Source organism: Ambystoma mexicanum, chromosome 1p (assembly GCF_040938575.1).
Source record: "Ambystoma mexicanum isolate Mex_15411 chromosome 1p, UKY_AmexF1_1, whole genome shotgun sequence".
In the NCBI taxonomy this organism is placed as follows: domain Eukaryota; kingdom Metazoa; phylum Chordata; class Amphibia; order Caudata; family Ambystomatidae; genus Ambystoma; species Ambystoma mexicanum.
Window position 1 is genome coordinate 594,110,150 of NC_090921.1, and position 22,836 is coordinate 594,132,985.

The window sequence follows — 22,836 nt, forward strand, 5'->3', positions numbered from 1 at the left end:
TCGCAGTTAACCCCTTACAAGCATGTGGGCTCATCCAGTTCGAGAGGCCTGGCTGATTTCAGCATTTTCCTCCACGCTTCGCATAAGCTCTAATATACTCAAGATAGCTCAGTAGGTTATTGCAAGTGCAGGTTACTGCAAGCGCCTAGAAGCTTATCACGACATTCCACCCCTTTCGAAGTGAGGCCTGAAAATTCTGACTCAGATCCATGATTTAGAAGCATGTACAGTGTGCTGTTGGCCGATTAAGCGTTTTTCTAGCGCAGTCATTCTAGTATAAAGGAAAGACATTCTGCGCAAGAGCCCAATGAAAATGATAAGAATGAATATTAGGGAAATCAGCAGCCACAGCAATGGATGCAGCATTATATTAAGCAGCTTAGTGGAGGAGGGAGACCATCCAGTGAATACATCTCACCAGTGGTTAGTAGTAACTGATTGCAGATGGTCAGCAGTTTTGATTAATTGGTTCCTGTTTATTATCAGCTTGCACTCTGCAGAAATAACTGAGGTAGCTAGCGTCTGGAAATCTTTCCAAGCAGTTTGGGCAAATTGTCTAATAGCTTGAAGCCGGGCAGTAATCACCCCAAAGGGTAGAGTTCAGTTAAGCAAATGCGTGAGCTCGGCATGCAAAGTAGTGTGAGACCACTGGGTTAATGAATATAAGGTGTGAGTAACAATGGCGAAAATAGTCACAACCTGATCTACGCAAAATACTTGAGGATTCCCAAATAACCTGTAATTGTTAATAAGCAAGGAATGATTAATAACTGTGCAAGCTTTATGCTGATCTAGTTGGAAAATGTCGGTCCATTAATGTGGTATTGCATCCAGGTGCACTCCCCTGCTACAGGATGCATGCATGGGTCAGGAATCCTCCCCATTTGGGGACACACCCACTCCTGATCCCAGGGAATGCAGGTGTGACTGTGGATGGTGTGGTTTTTGCTGTCTAACCATTCCCCTCGTATTCGCGTCACCCACCAAGAACCATTGATTTTCATAGGCAATACTATAAAAGGACACCATATTTCTAAAGCATAAGCGGTTTTACTAACTTGCATTAAAGCATGGCATGTGTTATTCATGCAATCAAAAGCAAGCGGTTTAATCCATATGTTTGCTGGTAACTGTAGCCCTGTGTGCCAGTGGGTTGAGGTTAGTCGACCCCATTCGGAGCGGAAAGCCAACACCTGCTGATTTAACAAAGTTTGCCATAAAATGCATTGTGTGTCTTTAGCAGTCTTGTTGACCTGCCCTATGGCAGAAAAAATGTCTTCATAGCTAAAATTCTGCCATCTCCATTGGTTGCCAATACTTGTAGCAGTGTTGCGCAGGGTAGGGCTTATCAATGGGCCCCACTGGGCCAGGAGTTTTATAGCGGCACTTGCATCAGAACCCATAGTAGCTAACTTATTGCGCACAGTTTCTATGTCAAAAGCATTTAAAGCTCCCGTCCCCACCCTTGCTGCCCCCGCAATGAATGAATCTAACCCCCTAGCTACACGCAATTTGGCGATGGGCCATAGAAATTGACTCCATTTGTAGCAGCTTGGTAGTACTAAGGAAACATTGCCTCCTGATAAATCTATGTCTAAGTGCACCTCTGTAATGATAGACGCGTGCATCACGTGTCTGTAGTTTAAGTGTTGTCTAACTACTGGAACATCTAGCATGTTTACAGTTTCTACTTTGTGTGACTTGAAGAAAACCATCTCCAAGTGGGGTGCCTGCCATATACAATATCAGTTTTAGATACAAACACCATACTACCATCCGGCATTGGCTGTTTCAACGTACAATTGTATGAAATGCATTTGGTCAAGTTATAGTCCAAAAAATCTTGGCGAGTACACTTGCTGCAGTTCTTGGGACAGAAGAAACATCAAACATCAAACAAATTATTGGATCCATTCACTGAAACGTTTGGGCCTAAGATTTCATAAGCACCAGTCATATGAGTCGGTGACAAAATGTGTCCGACAATATGCCAATTTAACACTTTTGCAGTTCCATGTGGATACTCATTTGTAGCACTTTTCTCACAGGTTACAGTGTGGTTGTAGTTATCACGCAGGACTGGAGCATCAGGTGTAGGGCATGCGATACTCAGAGTCCATGTAGCGTCTTGCATCAACCCATTCTTTACAGAGAAAGCGTTTGCTTGGTAGGCCAGGAGCACCCACAGCAAGGTAAATCCCATCCCCTGCATACTGCTCTACGTTTGTGGTGTGAGCCTAGTAGCGGGAATATAAACAGGCATGTCAGAATCTTGCAAAAGTACAACATAAGTACTTCCAACACCTTGACTTAACACTTCCCCAGCCTCAGGTTTTTTGTTTGGATGGTGAACCCACACCCTTTTCCCCGTGCTACCGAAGCCTCCTTCCCCCCTCAGTGTAGTGTCTGTGGCTTGCTTACTTTTAACCACTAGGGGAACAACTGCTTGCTCACAAATCAATTGTGCAATTCGGTCATATTTGGTTAATGGTACTACAGATGCACCAGTGTTATGTAAGAGTACCGAAACAGTCCCTCTATAGTCAGGATCAATCGCACCTCCCAAAAATGTCAATGCCTTTTTTCGCCAGGCTGGAATGTGCAGCAATGCGTCCATAAGTGCCAGCCGGCAATTTGATGCCAATACCCAGTGATATGGATTTGGTTTGCCCCGCTGGTATAACATCATCCTCACAGATAGATAGATCAAGCCCAATGCTGCCTGCAGTGGCTTGCACAGGCAGCTTTGCATCTTTGTCGGTTTTCCACACAACAAGAGTCTTTGTGGATTCCACTTTCTCACTTGTCAGTCTCACAAAGGGTGTCTGGCGGTTTCCCAGCAGACGATTGTTCAGTTCAAACAGCGCTTGTGCCAGGTGTTTGGACCACCCCTTGAGAGTGTGAGTCTTAGTCATCTTCTTTATTTGTTGCTTGAGCAGCCCATTGCTGTGTTCCACCAGAGCAGAGGATTCTGGGTACCGGCTGATGTGCAGTGTCCATTTGATGCCTTGTTCTAACGCCCAGTCTTGCACATTGTGTCCAGCAAAATGGCTGCCTTGGTCTGATTGGATTTCATCCAGGATGCCATAGTGCCTTATGAGGTATTCCATTCCTTGCAAGGTAGCCTGTTGATCTGCATGGGCGACTGGATAAGCTAACAGGAGTCCAGAGTATGTGTCTACCATGGTCAACACATAGTACTTTCCATTCTCGGGCGGGAAAGGGCCAATGTAGTCAACTTGCATTACGCTAGCAGCTCTTTCACCTCTTCTCAAAGGGCCTTGAGGCTTCCTCTCCAGAGGGTAGTGCTTCACTTCGCAGCACACAGAAAATTGGGAGGCAGTTTGCCTGGCTTGATCCATGGTAATGGGCAATTGTCTTCTTTTTGCCCATTGATAAGTTCCTGTTTGCCTAGATGCCCTGAGGTTTGGTGTGCCCAGTCTGCCATTCCTTGACATGGCTCAGCTTCTTCAGGTGTTGTCACTGGGCGAATCTTTGCCATTTGATCCACTTCGTTGTTGAACAGGGCAGCCATTGAGGTGTCAGGGGGCATGTCTGCATCGAAATACCCAATGCAGATTTTGCACCTCTCACCTTTGCACCACATCTCTTCCCAGATGTCCGGCCCTCCCCAGATCGGAGTGTTCTTGATCTGCCAGCCGTCTCTTCTCCATGCCGGTGCCCAATGCATCAGGCTTTGATACGTGGCCCAACTGTCCGTGTATATGTATGCAGTCTCTGTCTCTTTCACCTGTTCAATCACGGAGGCCACCGCCTGCAGTTCAGCATATTGACTGGATTCTCCCACACCTTCACTCATCAGCAGTGTTTCTCGGTGGGGCTGGAATGCAACCGCTTGCCAGTGTCTTTGCCCTTTATCATACTTTGTGGTGCCGTCCGTGAACCATGCATATTTTTGTTCTTCCTCTGTCAATGTATCATAGGTGGGTTCGACTTTGAAGGGAGATTCTGGCAACGCCACAGGGGTGCTCGGTTCAGGCATCGCTTCCAAGATCACTGCCTCCAGCATTTGTTCCTGCTGTTTGGAAACCCCTATGCGGCCAGCTTTTGCACGTTGCTGTAAATACCATTTCCATTTGACATGAGTGGCGTCTTGTGCTCTGCCACTTTTTCCACTTGCAGCAGTGTCGCACACACAGCCCATGATCGGAATTTCTGTGCACATTTTCACTGGTTGCTCGCCTGTGATTCTTTCAGTCTCGACTAGAGCCCAGTACACTGCAGCAACTTGTTTCTCAAACGGAGTGTATCTTGTCATAGGATCTGTGAGCATTCTTGACCAGAAACCTTGCAGCACTCTTTTCTGTCCTTGCTTTTGCCACAAGCTCCACACAGCAATATCATTGTAGACAAGAATTTCCAGTTCAAACGGATCAGTTTTTGTCATGGAGCCCAGCGTGATGTACTTCTGCAAAGCGTCCTTAGCCTGCTGCAAGACAGACTGTTGCTCTAGGCCCCATGTAAAATCATGTTTCTTTCTGGTGACTTTGTAGATGGGTTTCCGTATCAGGCTTAAGTGAGGTATGTGATTTCTCCAAAAACCCATTAACCCAATAAATCTTTGTGCCTCTTTTTTATCTGCTGGTGGAGCCATCTGCTGAACCATGTCAATTACAGGGTCGGGAATTTTCTTTACTGACCCAGACCAGATTGCACCTAAAAATTTCACCTCTTGAGCAAGCCCCTGTAACTTTTTGGAATTTATGGCCCACCCCCGGTCTTGCATATGTGTGATCAACTTTTCAGCAGCTTTTTCTACATGTTCTTTCTCAGCACTGGTGAGCATGATGTCATCAATGTAATGAGCAACATACACAATATCCAACTGCACCATCTTTAAGTCTCTGGCAATCAATCCATGACACAGATTGGGACTATGCAAATACTCCTGGGGCAATTTAGTAAAGGTAAATTGTCTGTCTCCCCAAGTGATAGCAAATTGGGCTTGTGATTCAGTGTCAATATCAATGGAGAAAGATGCATTGGCCAGGTCAAGGACCACATGCCATTCACCCACTTCTTTTGTAAGGTTTTCAATCAGAGTAATGATGTCTGGCACCACTGCAGCTAAGGGCGGCACCTTCTTATTCAAAATGTAGTAATCAATTGTCAGACACCACGCCCCATCTGGGCGGCGGACAGGCCAGATAGGCGAGTTGAATGGACTGACTGCCGGTCTCATTATGCCAGCTTTTACCAATGATTCAATAGTTTCACCGATCTCTTTATGTCCCCCTGGCAATCTGTACTGTTTCACGCACACTGGCTCAGCAGGAGGAGGTAAATACAAGAGGGACCATTTGGCATGCCCGACCACTACGGGGTTAACAACTCTCACATGGACTTTCCGATTGCCAAAAACAAATGCACCTAAATCTGTAGTCACACTTTTGCCCAACAATACATCCATGCCAAGGATATATTCCGGTATATCTGCAATCAAGACATTTTCTGTGAAAGGCAATCCCTCACCAATTGACATTTTTACATTAAAAGCTTTTGCATCAGTTTCTGCTCCCCCATAACCATTGACTAGAACTCTGGGACCAGATAATTTACTGGGATTGCCATTCAAAATGGTTACCTCAGCTCCCGTGTCTAATAGAGCCAAGACGTGTTTTACTTTCTCATCCAAATACAATGTAAGTGGCGCAAAAGGGCATCTGTATCTGAGACTGGTTCTCTTTATTAACCGTACCTCAAAGACAGAGCCCGCCCTTCAATCAAAATGGGGTCTGGGACCTCCCACTTGATCTTTGCTAGATCAGGGTAACCTTTTGCTTGCACTTTGGGCTTCAACACCTCTTCTTTGGAAGGTGCAGAGGACTCAGTTTTTCCTGATCCCTGTTTTCTCAATTTCTTCCATTTCTCAAGCAGCACAGGTGTGGGTTTACTGTCTATCTCTTCCCTTGGAATTCCAGCTTTTAGCAGGTCCACCCATATTTGTCTGCGTGTGACCTCGATAGTGTCAGTTTTCTTTTTGGACTTTACATTTTTGCCACGCTTTTTCTCTGAGTCATTACTCGCAGCCACTAGGCGCGCCACTTTGCGCACATCCAGCCCTTCTAATTGCCCTAACAGAAGTGCCACTTCACCAATGGGTTTGCCTTGCGCTGGACCCAGCAATGAAAGCAATGCTCCCTTCGTATGGCTCGGAGCGTTTCTCAGGAAGTGAGCGCACATTCCAGCTGTAAATAACTCCATGTCAAGCCATGCAAAATTTGCACTGTACAGTGCACACTGTAAACCCATCTCTCTAAGCTGATCTGTTGCTTCTGTTATTGATCCCCAAATGCCCCAATTCTCTTCCATATCCATTGGACTCCCATACAAATTCAATAGGGCAGTCTGAAGCCAATTAAACAAGGAATGCGAGCCTTGCTGCCCGAGTGCACCGCGCACTATCTGCCCCAACATTACATTAGTAGTGAGTGAACCCATCTTTAAAGGTTCTTCTGGGGTTAAGAAGATGCTATCGGCACCCGTATTCCACAAATGTAGATACCACTTCAGAAGTGCTTCACCTGCCCTCTGTCTAAATAATTTAGCAATCTCTAAAAGCTCTGTCTGTGTATAATCGCGGACAATCTTAGTATTCTGAATGTTTGCACCGCCAGCTTGGCCTTTTGACTTGTTAGTGATTAACGGCAGCGCTGGATAAACACATTTCTTTGGAGCACATTCCAGCTCCTCTTCGTCAGAGCAGTCTAATTCAGCAAGCCTGACTTCAACAGATTTATCCCAGTCACATGTTTTTTCAGTTTCGCTGTCACTGACTTCACCCGACCATAAATTTGGGTCCCAGGTATCATTCCTAATTAGTGTGCGAATCCTTATCTTTGACGGATTGCCCCGCCGCTGTCTGCGCTTGTGCGTGGCTACATGCACAGCTAAGGAGGCACACCTGTCCTCCATCTGATCGGCCCGCTTAACGGACGATTCAAGGGTCTCTCTCATAATTATTTGTTGCTCCTGGAGCAGGGAAATCTCATCAGTTAATTTGCGAATCTGCGCATCTTTAAGCAATTCATTCTCATGCAACTTTCTGAGCGCCTGCAGGAATAACCAGCCTATGTTTCCTGCTGCTTTTAGCTCCCGTCTGCATTTCCCAAGCGGCAAACTCTCCAAGCACTCACTAATTACCGCCGGGGAAACATCATTTTCAAGCATGTCCCATGCCCTCAGTGCCGAGTACCGATGCAAAATGTCTACCACACCTGACCAAGCATTTGATGCCGCCCATCCTGGAATGTGACAGAGTGCACTATCTCCCACATTGCATTCATCTTTTGCTTGTCTTTTCCAGAAAGGCATTGTTCTCGTAAATCCTGCCGACTACGCCAAATGTAGTGAAAAGGGGAATCCCGCACCCTCCCTTGGGGCCAGCCCCTGGTGCTATAATCACTCCTAATCACCTTCCCACACAAGTAAGTTTATACAAAGCACGATGAACTCAATCTGGAAGAAACCCAATCACACAGAATATACAATGCTTGCATTTATTTCTATAATGTCTAGTGAGAACTAAGCAGCAATTTACAATAATATGGGAATAAAAGTGCAAGCTGAATAATGCCAATTATCAGTCACAGATGAATATGCAATTATTTATCTTACGCTCCTAGAAAATGTAGATGATCAGGTCAGATCACACCCGGGACCCTTGCCGCTACAGGTGCCGGCACTCCTCGAGAGAGGAGGGGAGGACTGGCCAAGGCCCCTACAATTCTACACCAGAGCGGGGATGTGATGCTAGGAGTCTCGGCCCAGATAGTGCACGGCTGGTCATCCAGGCGCTGTTCCTCTTGGTACGCACGTTTCACCAAACAGCCCAGGATGAGTCCCTCCCTTACTAGCCCAGGTATAATTCTCTTATTAGGGGCTGCACGTCAATCACTATGATGTACCGGCTCTTCGAGAAGCTTATGGGCTCATCCTTCCGGGCAGTAAACATGTTTCGCCTGGAAAGTTACAAGACTGGAAACAGCCAGTCTTGGCTCCCAGGCTTCGTGCACGTTGTTTTGGGGAAGGTCTGGCATTCCTGCGTTATCAGTGCACCTGACTCGCAGAGCGAAGACGAGCAAAGCTGTGGAAAGATGTGCCTGGCTCCCAAGGGCTGCGTAGAGCTTCTTGCAAAGGCTAGATGTTTATGTCTTCATGAAGGGCCTTCGCAGTTAACCCTTACAAGCGTGTGGGCTCTCCCAGTTCGAGAGGCCTGGCTGATTTCAGCATTTTCCTCCACGCATCAAATAAGCTCTTATACACTCAAGATAGCTCAGTAGGTTAGTGCAAGTGCAGGTTACTGCAAGCGCTTAGAAGCTTATCACGACAGATGGCTATTCAAATTAGATAAACCCTCAGTACTATAGGAAAATAGTGTATGATTGAAAATAAAATTACATGCATAGTACCTTAAAAGTTATTGTAGCTTTATGGTATATGATATCAAGTGAGCAGAAAGGCAAACCATTGTTTTCATTCCTGGTTATTTTTAACCATAAAAGAAGCGTGTTCATCAGGTTCGACAAAAGTGTTTGTAGTATATTAATGTAACACAACTTCAGGCCCTCATCCTGGTATCTCTCCTTGTCACAGCACTAGCAGGAACAGATGCAAGCAATCATTCAGGTTCCTTGGACTAAAAGATTTCGGAGCATGTTCTGTGTTCTTGGAGCCTCGGACTTCGGACTACCACAAATTCTGAACTCTGGTTTACATGCAGAACCCCATTCTAGTGCAAGTTTAAGGAATTATCATTTTAGCAGTAATGTTTTTGTCATGGCGTCACACGGCTATAAGAGCACTAGTGGGCCTCATTCCAAGTCCGGCGGACTTGCTGGATTTGGAATGAATTACCGCCTCTGTGATTGCCGGAATCACCGGGGCATTACAACCCCGGTGACCCGGTAATTCCGGAGGCGGAATTCCGTAAATCCCCATTCCCATGGAGACCCATAGGACTCCATGGGGATGGGGACAATGGAAACACCGGTTCCGTCAGGAGTGATAAGAAGAGTATGTCAACAGCTTCAAATAAAGCAAATCTGTATGTCGGTTTACCATACACAAACCGATGGTTTAGTAGAGCGTCATAACAAGACCATTAAGCTAATGCTTAAGAAGGTAATGGCACCTAACGGAAAGAATTGGGACAGAGCAGTACCCTGGGTCCTAATGGTATTAAGGGATACTCCACAATCTTCAACAGGTTTTTCACCCTTTGAATTATTCTTTGGACATCAACCGAAAAACAATGCTGGATATTGCCAAAGAAGAATGGGAAAGTCAAGAGGATCCTGCCACCCTAACAGACTATGTGATCGAACTCCAGGATAATTTAACTAGGATGAGGGAGCTGGCACAAACCAACCTGGGAAGATCCCAGTTGACCCAAGAAAAATATTACAATCGGCACACCAGAGTTCGATAGTTTAAAATAGGTGACCAGGTGTTAGTATTATTGCCCACAAGCCAGAACAAAATGTTAGCCCAATGGAGGGGGGGCATATAAAATAAAGGCAATATTAGGTCCAGTAAACTACTTGGTGGATCAACCCGATCGGAAGGAAAAAACACAGAATGACCACGTAAACCTGCTGAAGGAATGGAAGAACACGGACAAAGCCATACAGGTTGTCACAAGAATGACACAGGAACCTGCATTCAATTCAATTCAGTGGGTAAAACAGCTCAAAACAGAAGAAAAAAGAGAATTGAAGGAACACCTTGAGCCTTTAAGTAAGGTGTTATCCTTCTATCCAGGAAAAACACACTTGGCAGAACACAAAATTGAAACAGAACCAGGACAGACCATAAGGATCCGTCCTTACCGATTGCCTGAGTCAAAAAGGAATGCAGTGCAAGCAGAAGTGGAGGAGATGCTGAGGCTGGGAGGGTAATTGAACCATCATGTAGCCACTGGTCATCCCCTATTGTTCTGGTCCCAAAACCGGATGGGAGTATGCGCTTTTGTATGGACTAGAGACAACTGAATTCCATCTAAACATACCAAGCCTACCCCATGCCCCGTATTGATGAACATATTGAACAGTTAGGCACTGCTAAATATATTAGTACCATTGATCTGACAAAGGAATATTGGCAGATTCCGTTAAGGACTGAAGATAAAATCAAAACCGCTTTTTCTACCCCTTCTGGTCTATATCAATTTACAGTACTACCATTTGGTTTACATGGAGCCCCAGCAACTTTTCAATCACTGATGAATCAGGTTCTCGCTCCTCATAAGGGATACAGTGCAGCCTACCTGGATGACATAGTTGTATACAGTAAAAACTGGAAGGATCATCTGAATCAACTATCATCCGTAATAAAATCATTGCAATCAGCAGGTCTTAACATAAACCCAAAGAAAACTCTACTGGCCGTGAATCAGACTCGATACCTGGGATATCTGGTCGGGGATGGGGTTATACGACCCCAGTTGGACAAAATTGAAGCAATAGAGAAACTGCCTATGCCCAGCAATAAGAAGCAGATCAGAGCCTTCTTAGGCTTCATTGGATATTATCAGCGCTTCATACCTTTGTTTTCTTCCATTGCCAGCCCGCTGACGGAGGCTCTCAAATCTTCCTACAAAGGCGACTTGCTTAAAGATGAAGAAGCTTGTAAAGCCTTTACGGAGCTGAAACGGATAATATCAATACAACCTGTTCTAAGGTGTCCCAATTTTCAAGAAAGGTTTTTTGTGCAATCTGACACATCAGGAATAGGAATAGGGGCCATACTATCACAAGGGACTGAAACTGATCTGAGGCCAGTGGCCTTTATAAGTCGCAAGCTCTAACCACATGAAGTGGTGTATTCTACCATTGAGAAAGAGTGTCTAGCTATCAAATGGGCCATTGAGACACTCAGATATTACCTGGCTGGAAGAAAGTTTACAGTATTTACAGATCATGCTCCCCTCCAATGGTTGGCCACGCACAAGGACTCAAACCAACGAGTATTGAGATGGTTCTTGACCCCACAGGAGTTTTGTTTTGAAACGGTGCACCGACCAGCGGCTTTCCAATTAGTTCCAGATTACCTATCCAGAAATCCTGACCAGCCCGATCGGCTGGATGCTTCAGGGGGTGTATGTAACAGTCAAAAGGGTCAGTTATACCATAGAGGGGCCCGAGACCCAGAAAACCCACCCGATTGGGGAATGGTGGGGTCAGGAGACATCTAACCCAGCCAAAGCACAGACGGAGACTTGTAATATGGAACTCCAGGACGGGCCCAAAAGAGTCGGAACGCAGCCTTTCGGCGAAGTTGCAGAGATGCAGACGTTCGATTCTGGCGGCGGTCTGAAAGTCATGGAACCTTCGGGCGGACACACGAGAGTCAGATTGTCGCACTCATGTGAATTAGAAGAGACGCCGACGTCCGACTATGGCAGCCGCCAGAGAAGTCAAGGAACTGCGAGCAGGGAGAGGCGGGGCTGCCGCGGCATGGGACACCTGCGGGTACTCGGCAGTTGTAACCCAACTGAGAAACGCAGAGCCACGGATTATGAAAGACAGCGTTGCGACAACATAATAGAGTAGGACAAAAGCACGAGACTCCCAGAGACCCACCAAAACCCTTCCAGGAAGGAACTAAGATCTCACCTGGTCAGAGATGACTGGAACAGGGAGCGGGTGGAGGTCGATGTCGAAGACAGCTTGCAATGCCTCAAGGGAAAAGGGGGCGGGGCTTAGGAGAGTTTATATAGACTAGAGGAAGCAGTGAACACTGATTGGCCTGTTAAACTCCGCCTATATAAAGACAACCTTGGAAGGCGAGAGTGTGTTCCTTCTTGGTTTTGTTGCAGATCGAACCAGACAGGACATCAGGAGCTGCCGAAGGCTGGTGGGCGTATGAGGACTAGGAGGAGAAGCCTTGCCAGAAGTCCTTACCAGATCCCCTGCAAGGATCAGAGAAGAAGCATAAGCACAGAGAACGGACACTGCAGAAAATTTTGATTAAAGCTTGTTTTTCTTTTATCTTTTTTTGAATAGTCTGAATAAAGACCCATTTTTAATTTTCATCAAGCCGCCTACCTGTTTCATTGTCACAGTTGTATATAGTGAGGGAAGTGTTGTGAATTTATGAGATGGGGTTTCTCTGCTTTGTAAGCCTAAGCATCATTACTGTGTAGAAAAATGTTCAGTGCAGTGACTGTTACTCTGTGACTGCAAGACCTGTCTTGTAGACAATTTTTTGACTAGGTGAGTGTGATGTGTCAGTTGTGGGGTTTGGGAGATGCATTGGATGAGTGCTGATCCCTTGGTGCATTGGAGTGCGATCAGTTGTATGCCTTCCAGCCTTATCAGTATCCATGTATCCATGTGTAAATCTGTTTTGATTCTGGAGGTGCAGTGATGAGCCGATTGGGTGCCCTGACTCATATGATTTTCACCCTCCTTGTGGTCTTTTTTTTATAGTGGTTTGATTATTCGCTTGCTATCTGCAACTTCTTATGTCAAGACCTCTACAACCTTAATTGGATTTGATGTTCTACACATGTGCCATGATAGGGTTGTTTCTGGGAGACGAGGAGATCTCTTGGTGAGTGACAGCACTCTGGCATGAAGGCCTTAGGTCTTGCCCCATGTCCTTGGGTGAACTTGTGTGGCAGTGCCACTGAGTCTACCTTGTGTAGAATGTTGGGTTAGAGCTGTGCATGGTTGTTGATTGATTGGTTTGGTAGGATGTAAATTGGATCCTTTGTTTGTTAGAATGGGGTTTTATGGTTATATGAGACCTGCAGTGGGCTGGGTTTTGCACTTTTTACTGAACACGCTTGCATGTGAGATGTATTAAGGCCTACCTTTGTTTTGGATAGCAGAGTTAGTCAGGGAAGATGAGGCACTGTGCTCTTATAATAGAGGAGAATTTCAGGAACAAGTGCATACCTTGTTTTCACTTGTGGACTATGGTCAGCAATTATTAAATGGCTTTCTCTACAAAGGGTGTAACCAAATATTTGACGGACTAGAGGCATTGATCTGTACTTGCACGGTCTGAATGTACCATGCCTTGAAGATCGTCTATCTTTTTCCTCCCTGTCTCCCCTCCTTGCATAGTGTTGTCTCAATGCACTTGGAAACACTGCAGAATGGTTGTAAGACCTATTTGCTCTTATCTACACTGTTCATTGCATTATTTGCACTTACTCTGCCTGGGCAGACTGGTTGTCATTCAGAAACTCAAGGACTCTGAAGACTCTTGTTTTTCTCCCTTGTTCCCTCCCTCCTTGAGCGCTTCAAAACACTTGCCTTGGGTATAGGTGCTTTACAAATAAACATTACCATACCATACCGTACCATTGATGCAATGTAAACAAAATCCTTTTGAATACAAAGGGACAGTGCACACTGTTGTTTTCTTCTGTTGGTTGAGATGGTATGTGATCACCTTTGCTTTCAACAAATTCTAGGTTGTTCCTATGGTATGCTCCTTGTGTGATTCAGAGAGACCTCAAACGGATATTTATTATTTATTGGGTATTTATAAAGGGCCAATACACAATGTGTTTCAAGGCGCAATAGGGCAATTGACTCATAGTCACTGCAGTGCCTTCATCGCTGGAGAAATATGATCTACAGGGTCCTAGCCTGCAGCAGTGTAGCGGCTCAAATATAGATTTTCTAATTTTACTGGTGACTTAAACCTAGACACCAAGGTGTAGAGTATTCATATAGTCCAGGTGTGACAGTTCTGCTTTCATTAAGTGTATGCTAGAAATACATCTGTGGCAAAGTCTATGAATGTGAGAGAAGCAGTCATCAGTATGTTGTTATCTGGCTGAAAGGAAAGGTTGCTTTACATGATCTCACTTAGATAATTTGCATTCAGATCTGTTGTGGATCATGGCCAAATAGGGTTCCCCATATGAGAACATCTGTATTGTCAAGGCTAGTTTGAGTTGATCCCTGATCATGACACATTGTCTTCGTTGAGACAGTTTCGAAGGTTAAGGTGTTGGTGGAAGTTGGGCAATTGGTGCGATCAAACTTTATGTAGCTGGCATACATATGGCCAAAGGATCGGACTACTGCAATCAATTCCTCCATAAAGGCAATGAAGAGGAGTGAGGAGACAATCAACCACAGAAGTACCATGAAAGAGATGCGTCTAGCCTGGAAGAGAAGCATGCAATGTGTATAGTTCACAATCTCACAGTGACAAAAGAAGAGATCGTCAGGTCCTTGAGTTGTAAGGTGCTTGGCCATATCAAATGCCGCAGATAAGTCTAGGCAATTGAGCATCCCTGCACCATTGCTGTCCCTGAAGAGTTTGGGGTCATTCCAGATGGAGATTAGCGATGATTAAATTCTTTGCATCTGGAAAAGTCCACTTTAAAGTCTCTGATAGGGAGTGAGTTTCACAGTTGAGTTGCACTAGGTGGTAGATGAAGGGTTACAGGATTTTGGCTGGGAAAGGAGTCTTATAAATGGTCCTGCAGTTGGCTTGGTTGGGTGTGTCTAGGATATTATTTTGGAGTAGTGTTTTAAGGAAGGAATAGACAAATGTGTTTATGGAAGGTACAAAACGGGCATCTGTGATTGATGATACCTCTCACCACACTGGTCTAGAGGCGATATGCTTAACCTACTTGATTTAACCAGATCTTGTAGGGGTTTTGAGATGAGGTTAATGGAGTTGAAAGTTAAACTACAATTACAAGAATGTATGGGAGTGTGTACTGTTCATGTGTGAGATGTTAGTAAGCATGGAAAATAGCTCATGGTAGATGTTAAGAAATTTAACAGGCAAGTGGTCAGCTTCTCTGCTGCATGGTACCTGAGAATGGGGGTTACCTTGTGCTTCATTACTCATTGACAGCTCAAAATAATTTGTTTTTCAGTGGGTTTGGTATTGTTTGTAAAAATACGTGGATTGTCGGTGCACACTAGTAGTTTCAAGTTAATCTTATTCATGTGGAGATGTAAATGTTCTGGAATTTTAAGGTTCAGGGGAGAAAAATATGGTCTTGGCACAAAACCAATATTACACAAAATGAAGTGAATAAGAGGATCCAAATTAGGAACCCTCCTGTCCCCTGCACACTGTAGTGTACTGTCCATAATTCAATCAAAGTTAAACAGACAAGAATGCTCAATTATGTTCAAAAACAATATCAGTGTGTAAGGTTAAAGATATTTAATCAAAAAGAGAATTTCAAGTATAGGTATATTGACGATGATTCAAAAGAAAACATCCAGAAGTTCAATATACTTGGCTGATGCGTTTTGAGGTTTTCGCCTCTTCTTCTTGAGCCTAATTGAACTGAGGAACATACTTTTTATTTTTAAATAAAGGAAATGAAAAAAAAAACATTCCCATGAATATGTTTTTCATAACCAGGAGATCCAGTTTAACAAAAATATACTGCAGTCGATGAAGTATAATACATAGCGTTGTGAAAGAAGGTGAATGCAGAAGTAACAGGTACATAGATCATCATAATAGCACATACTATATATTCAAAAAGTATTTCCAATGTCCAGTATCATACTGGTTAAGACACAAAGTGTCTGAAAGGCACGCGGTAAGCAGCAATTCACAGGTTATTGGTTTGCTAGGCGTGACTATAGCATGGTGTTTGCTCATTATGTGTTATTAAAGAAGAAGAATGGCATGTATTATGTACGTGTTGTTACAGAGGCATGGCATTCATCATCATGACGATACTGACTAAAGAGAATAAGATTAAGGTCAAGGTGGTAGTCGGCGTAGCAGTGAGATGGTTAAAAAGAAGGACTAGAATAAAAAGTAAACATAACAAATGGAAAATGAGAGTTACTACTCACATTCGGGAAAAAGGGGAAGGAAGTATCTTTCTCTTAACGTACGATGAATGAAACCTTCAAGTCGAAATAATGCAGGCTAAATGTGCTCAATGGATTCAATCTAGCTGCCCTTATCTGAGGGTTAATAAAAGATATTATAAAACTCAACAATGGAATGGGACAAACTGTTAAGCTGGCCGAGGCACACTGTGTTAATGTAGACAAGTAAATAAATAAACAGACTCACTCATGTGGAGCCGGGGAAGTCACATGAATCTAGATTATTTGTAGCTAGCGTGTCATATTCAATGTCACCGCACAGCGTGCCCAAAGTTATCTTGCAGGTTTGTTGCCCAATGTGTAATCTAAGTGGGAAAGAGCAGATAAATTCTTTGTAAAAAACGCTACTAACTACATAACAGGAGCCTGTCATCTATGACTTATATATCTAAACGTGTACCTCTCTCAGACGAATATATTCCAAGGGAGCAGCGTAGCGTTGTGCATGGCGGTTACTATGGTGATGGCCACCAGAGAGCAGAGTCTGCCTACACAGTTCAAGTTGCTGACGTTCCATGAAGCACACAAAGCGTGTTCAGAATATTCACATGGATGTTCAGCATCTGTTATGATCAAACAGAGGTTGATCAATACAAGGTCAACGCGTATTATGTGTATTTGAAGTTTACTTTGATAAAGAGTGTACCTGTATGTTCATGGCATCCGCTATGTTTAACGAAGCTGCAATCCAAGACGCGTGTTGGTTGCCATGGTAATGATGGCCAGCAGGATTAGATTGAGCTCGCCATCTTAGATGAGTGATATAGACTAATGGGTAAAGCATAAAGATTGAAGAAGGACTACGAGTCTGAATTGTTTTTGCATAGGTTCCATCTTATAGTGTGTATCATTGTACAAACTACAATAGGGTTGAATGAACAAGTTGTTATCTATGTGTATTGTAAAGGAGGAAACGTAAAAAATATTCATGTAACTGACCATGGGTGTACGAAGAGTGCGTATCAAATAATGTCTCGAAATACATGCAGTCTTAATGTTTCCAGAAGCGAGCAAATCGTCAACGCTACAGAAGCAATTTTGCAAAAAATAATAAAAAAATATATAAAAAGAATATATATTGATGTGGTATTATGGACTGGTGTGAGGCGAGTTCCCTTTTACATAAACAAACATTCACATATCATGTATTGTGTACTCAAGTACAGTATCAAGCAATTGGATTTCAAGTGTCTAAGTGCAGATGAATTTCTTTTAGATGAAAGTATAGTAAATCCAATACAGTTGGTCATATATAAAAGACACATACTAGTGTGTTTAAAGTATCAAACTTTACAAATACCTTCAATAGGGAGGCTATGTTATGGGCTACCTCTAGCAGCTCATAAATATATAACATAGTTCTAGCCTGGTCTTTATTGGCACCACCATCAGGATGATGGTTTATGATGTATATTTATTCTGCAACTCACACGCTAAGCACTATAGACATCTACAAAGGAACTGTATTATTTTTAAAGCCTACATGGTTATGTATGGGGAGAGATAGATGTTTTAAGCAAAACATGCTCATAATAATTGTCATGTCATTGAGTCAACCTACGACATATGTTTGGAGGTCTGATGGAATTCAATATGGTTCAAATGAAGCATCTCAGTGAAAACTCTTCATTCAGTCCTCTCGGGTGAAGGGTGTCCAAGCAGTGGATCCAGTATTTTTCTTGCCTTGATAGAATAGATTGGTAATCCCCTCCTCTGTGGGAGCGTTTCACCACTTCCAAAATTTGAAATTTAAGTTGTGCTGCGGAATGATGGTTTTCCAGAAAATGCCTTGCAAGTGGTGATCTAGTATTTTTGCATCTGATGGTCGACTTATGTTCGGTCCATCTGTCCTTCACAGGTTGGGTTGTTTGACCTACATATACCAGTCCAAATGGACATTTGATGGAGTAGACTACTCCAGGTGTAAGGCATGTTGCGTAGTCTCTCAATTTAATTTTTTTCCCGGTCTGGGGATGATTGATGGATTCACGTTGTTACAGTGTGAACAATTCAGGCACGGAATTTGCCTTTCTTCTTTGTTTTGAGGTTGAGTTGTTTCTCTTTTTTAGGTCGTCTTTCTGCCCTAAACAGTTTATCCCTCAGATTGCGACCACTCTTGAACGCCATCATTGGTGCTTTGGGGAACGATTTGTGTAGTGTTGCATCATTTTGAAGTATCCCCCAGTGTTTTCTAATTGCCTTACTGATCTGGAAGCTTTGACGAGAAAATGTGGATATATATATAGAAGGGGTGGTTCCTTGTCTTTCTCTTTTACAGTAAATCGTTGTTCCTTAGTCCTTTGGTCTGATCTTTCCTGGCTTCACTTAGTATAGAATCTGGGTACCCCCTCGATTCAAATTTGTCAATGAGTTTTGTGCATTCCATATCTAATCCTGCTGGATCTGATATAATCCTTTTTAGTCTTAACATCTGACTAAAGGGAATGCTCTTGAGCATTGCCTTCGGATGTAAAATGAATAAGGTTGTTGGCATCTGTTGGTTTGTGGTAGACAGTTGTTGATAAAGTATTGTTCTTAATTTCTATATTCACATCCAGGAAGTGTAGTGATGGCATTCCCACCTCCATGGTGAATTTAATGCTGTCATATACAGAGTTGAGGTATTCCAGAAATGATGTTAGATCTTCCACTGTACCACACCATATACCAAACACATCGCCTATAAAACGCTTCCACATCAATATGTTTGAGGACCATGTAGGGTGATCCAATATGAATTGTTTTTCAAAACGATACATAAATGTATTCGCATAGACTGGGGCCATTGATGACCCCATAGATGTTCCCTTTGTTTGTAAATAAAATGTATTCTGGAATCTGAAGTAGCTATTGTACAATATTAGATTCAATAATTCAAGGATGAATTCCAGATTACTGCTAGGTGTCGGTGAATTGCGGAGGAGCCATTCCACTGCTTCAATCCCTTCCCTGTGGGGGATTGACATGTAGAGACTGCATACAGCCATACTGAAAAGTATGCAGTCAGGGTTTAGGGCTTTAACCTCATTAATGTAGTTCAAAAAGTCGGTGGTGTCCCTCAAGTATGTAGGGATTCTCTGTATCAAGGATTGAATTGAACGATCAATGTAGATGACCAGGGGGTCAAAAATACTGTCTGTCCCAGCTACTATTGGTCTGAGTGGTGGACAACTGAGGTTTTTGTGGATTTTTGGAAGACCGCAGAAGGCAGGTGTTATTGGGTGTTGGTTAAGAAGAAATGTATTTGTCTTCTCGCTGATCCATTCATTTTCATATGCTTCATTGACTGTTCTTTCTATTTGTGCCTTGATCTTCTGTACAGGGTCACCATCAAGTTTGATGTAGATGGTTAAATCATTTAAGAGGGCCATACATTTCTTAGTGCAATCACTGGTATCCATAATCACAATGGCCCCACCCTTGTCTGCTGGGTTGACTATAATGTCCTCATCTTTGGCCAACTCTTCAATATGTTCTTGTTGGCAGTTTTTAATATTATAGGGTGTTGTCCTTTGATAATTGATCCTTTTAGGATCTGTAAGTACATTGTTCTCAAACATATCCATGATTAAATTCTGTGTGGGTGGATCAAAATCACTCTTTGGGTGAAGTTCTAGCCTGTCGTCAACCAAGTGTGTAGACTCCATATCGCAGTCTGATTCAAAGAAGATTTTTAGTCGTAGTTTCCTGAGAAGCCTGTGAAAGAAAATCTTCTCTTCAAATAAAGATGTATTGCTTGTGGAGACAAAGGATAGACCCCGATAAAGCATATCAAGTTGTCCTCCCGTTATGTTTTTGCTAGAAATATTAACCACTGAATTTTTACTCATTTGGTTTTCTTTTTTTGACTTTTGCTTACCATGCCTTGTTTTTCTTTTGACTTGTCTCGAAGTCCTAAAAAAGCACCACCCGAAGTTCCCGATGTTGTCGGTTCAGTACCTCTTGATGGACTTGCTATCTGCGGTTCGGTAGTCTCAGTATTGTCGGTGTGCTCTGATCTTGGTCGACTAGCTCCTTCAGTGCCGATAGGTTCCCCAATTTGGTATTGTCTGTGCCTTTAGTAAATGTCTATCTATAAATGCCACCCGCATTAACCCAGTGGAAACATATCTATGACTCGTCCAATGGGAGTCAGAGGGAAGATAACTCTCAGCAAAAGAATGACACACCACTTAATTTGCTCATTTCATACCTTAAGCCAAGGTTGTCAAATCTAAGACATTCAAACTACCAATGTGTGGTCACAACTGACGTGTTTAATCACTTCTGTAGTAGAACTAGAAAACTCAGCTCTAGTAGATGAAATATAGGCAGGGAGGGAAAGTTTTTCAAGGAGACCATGGGCAGATTGTTGTATGATCAAAAAATGAAAGATAATCTCTTAGCGACAAAGAAATGCAAGTAGATGATGGAGCCATATTGGATGGCACAACGCATGGGTTTTCATAAGGCACACTGGCTAAGGACTTTGTTAATGGCTAGGTGGATCAGGACAGGTGTTCTTATGGAACATTTCGGGTAGAGGAGGTTGTACATTTACATGTATTATGAAATAGTTTACTCCTTGTTGCTGTAATAGGTTTGACTAAGTCGAACTGAGAATGTGAAGCACGTACACATACCCGTTCACCAGCTCGATGTCTTTCTCAGCACATTCCTGAATGTCGATCACTTCACATTGAAAAGTTGACTACTGGCAGGGGCGTTGCTAGGGGGGGCTAAGGAGGCTGTAGCCCCTGATCTTTTGGTTGTAGCCCCAGATAGAATCTCAGGAGCTACAGCCAAAAGACTAGCTAGCCCCCAGTCCCAACAGTTCCGACATCAGCTTAGCCCCAGGTCTTTTCCAGACCTAGCAACTCCCCTGACTACTGGTCCATATGTATTCACCTAAATTGTAGAAAGCAAATTCAGAGGGTAGCATATCTACCAGCAGCGGGTTATAATCATATTGTTTGTTTTCTGATCGCTTGTTTTTTTGTTCCTATTCCCTGTGTACCCAGAATCCTCCTGGGATCATGAGCGTCCTTGATGATGTTTGTGCAACCATGCATGCCACGGGAGAGGGCGCTGACCAGACTCTGCTACAGAAGCTGCAGGCAGCGGTTGGCACTCACGAACACTTCAACAGCTGGAGTTCTGGCTTTGTTCTACACCACTATGCAGGCAAGGTACAGCCCAAACACTAGCCCTTCTTGTGCGTGTGCAGGTGGGATTCATAGTTATGTGGGGAGTGGAGGCTGACCTTCCTTAGCTTTCACCATTATGTTGCTTCTTTGGCGAAGTGTGGGCATTTGCATGATTGTGAATAGTCTGAAACTTTGAGGTACAGCACCTACACCTGATGTGTGCTCCCCTGGGCATCCACCCCATTCACCTTGCACACAATCTACTCTGGACACTGTCACTTCTGACAGTCGGCTCGGCATGTCCCAATGTATCTCTCTGGGGTCTGTCAGGCAAGGGTGACACTAATCGGGAAACAGGACCCCACGTTTCAAGGGCACACCTCAAGCCCATCAAAGAACTGCTCCCTAACCTACTTCAGTACTTCCCTCTAAGTACTAGGCACGGTCCGCACGGCCTTCTTTGCAGGGGCATTGAGCATGTTCCCTCTTCTGATCGGCGCCGTGCTGTCATTGTTCCACACTGATTCTATAAACATGCGAGCTATCACAAACTCCCTCCCTCCCTCCCCGATATTACATGCACAAATTATTCATGTGCAACCTTTCCCGCCCCCTCCCCCTTTGCCCTCTCCCCTCCTCTGCCGCCCTTTTCTATTCTATCACAGCCCAAGGTGGCCAGGGCACAACGACGCGCCACTCTCTGGACAAGGCGGTATCAGGTAATAATGTCCCCATACATAATGTCCCCTTACATAATGTCGCCAGGAAAAGCCATTGGCGGCATGTTATATGGTGACAATATGTATGGGGACGGTTTGCAGGGATGTTCCCTGCTCCCGTTGTAAAAAAATAAATAAAAATAAAAAAAACAGGGGTTGCAGGGGTGTCCCCTGCATGTTCAATGTAATAATGTCTCTGCAAAAAACAGCGACTTTTTTGTCAGAAGACATTTTTGCAGGGACATGTTTACATGGAACCGACACGCCCAGGTGCTGTTTGATTATCATGGTACTGTTTGGCAGGGGCGTTGCTAGGGGGGGGCTAACGGGGCTATAGCCCCTGATCTTTTGGTTGGAGCCCCTGATAGAATCTCAGGAGCTGCAGCCAAAAGGCTAGCTAGCCCCCAGTCCCAACAGTTCCAACATCAGCTTAGCCCCGGGTCTTTTCCAGACCTAGCAACTCCCCTGCTGTTTGGAGCGACATAAACAACTCTGCTAGGCTATGAATGAAATGACTCAGGAGCCAATTGGTGTAGGCCCCACTGGACACTGGCCCCTCCCTAGAATATTACTACTAGCCCATTTTTTATGCACTGCTCATATTGCGGCAAATAGGTGATTTCTCATTCCAATGTGTTTGCTCTCCATGAAGGCATTGTTTCATGATCTGGTTTTCTTGGTCCTTGCTTAAAAATTGTCAAACATTCCCTTTAAATTGAGTCTATGTGGAAGCCAGGAGCAACCCAGTGGGTCATGTTCATGGGACTTTAGAGGGGGACTCCTGCTTGCTGTGGTCAATAATCAGTTATGTTGAAGGACAAGATGAATGATCTTAGGGCGGGACGACTGGGAGGCTGATTCCCAACATCAGAGTGGAGGCCCTTATCAGGAACTCAGTATCACTGAATGTCTTGAAATTAAATAATCAAGCTGTCACATGCAGGAGGGAGGGAGCGGTGTATCCCACGGGGACGAAGTGCCATCCATAGGTTCCACGCCACTCAGAAGCATCCTGGGGAAAAGGTTGCAACCCCAGCCTGCCATGTGTGGCATAACAGTATTCTGATGCCCTGCTCTCTGAAGCCTGCACCACATTCTGGAGCTCCCTCCTGGTGGTGAAGTGGTTGC

The 22,836-nt window shown here is 44.0% G+C and overlaps 1 protein-coding gene across 1 annotated transcript in view; it reads left to right on the forward strand.

Annotated features, from left to right (window-relative positions):
- MYO1F (myosin IF) overlaps positions 1-22,836 on the forward strand; it is an 860,973-nt gene that overhangs the window by 638,138 nt on the left and 199,999 nt on the right. The window contains exon 14 of the mRNA XM_069649543.1: positions 20,864-21,031. Coding sequence (XP_069505644.1) covers positions 20,864-21,031 — 168 coding nt within the window. The remainder of the gene's footprint in view (positions 1-20,863; positions 21,032-22,836) is intronic.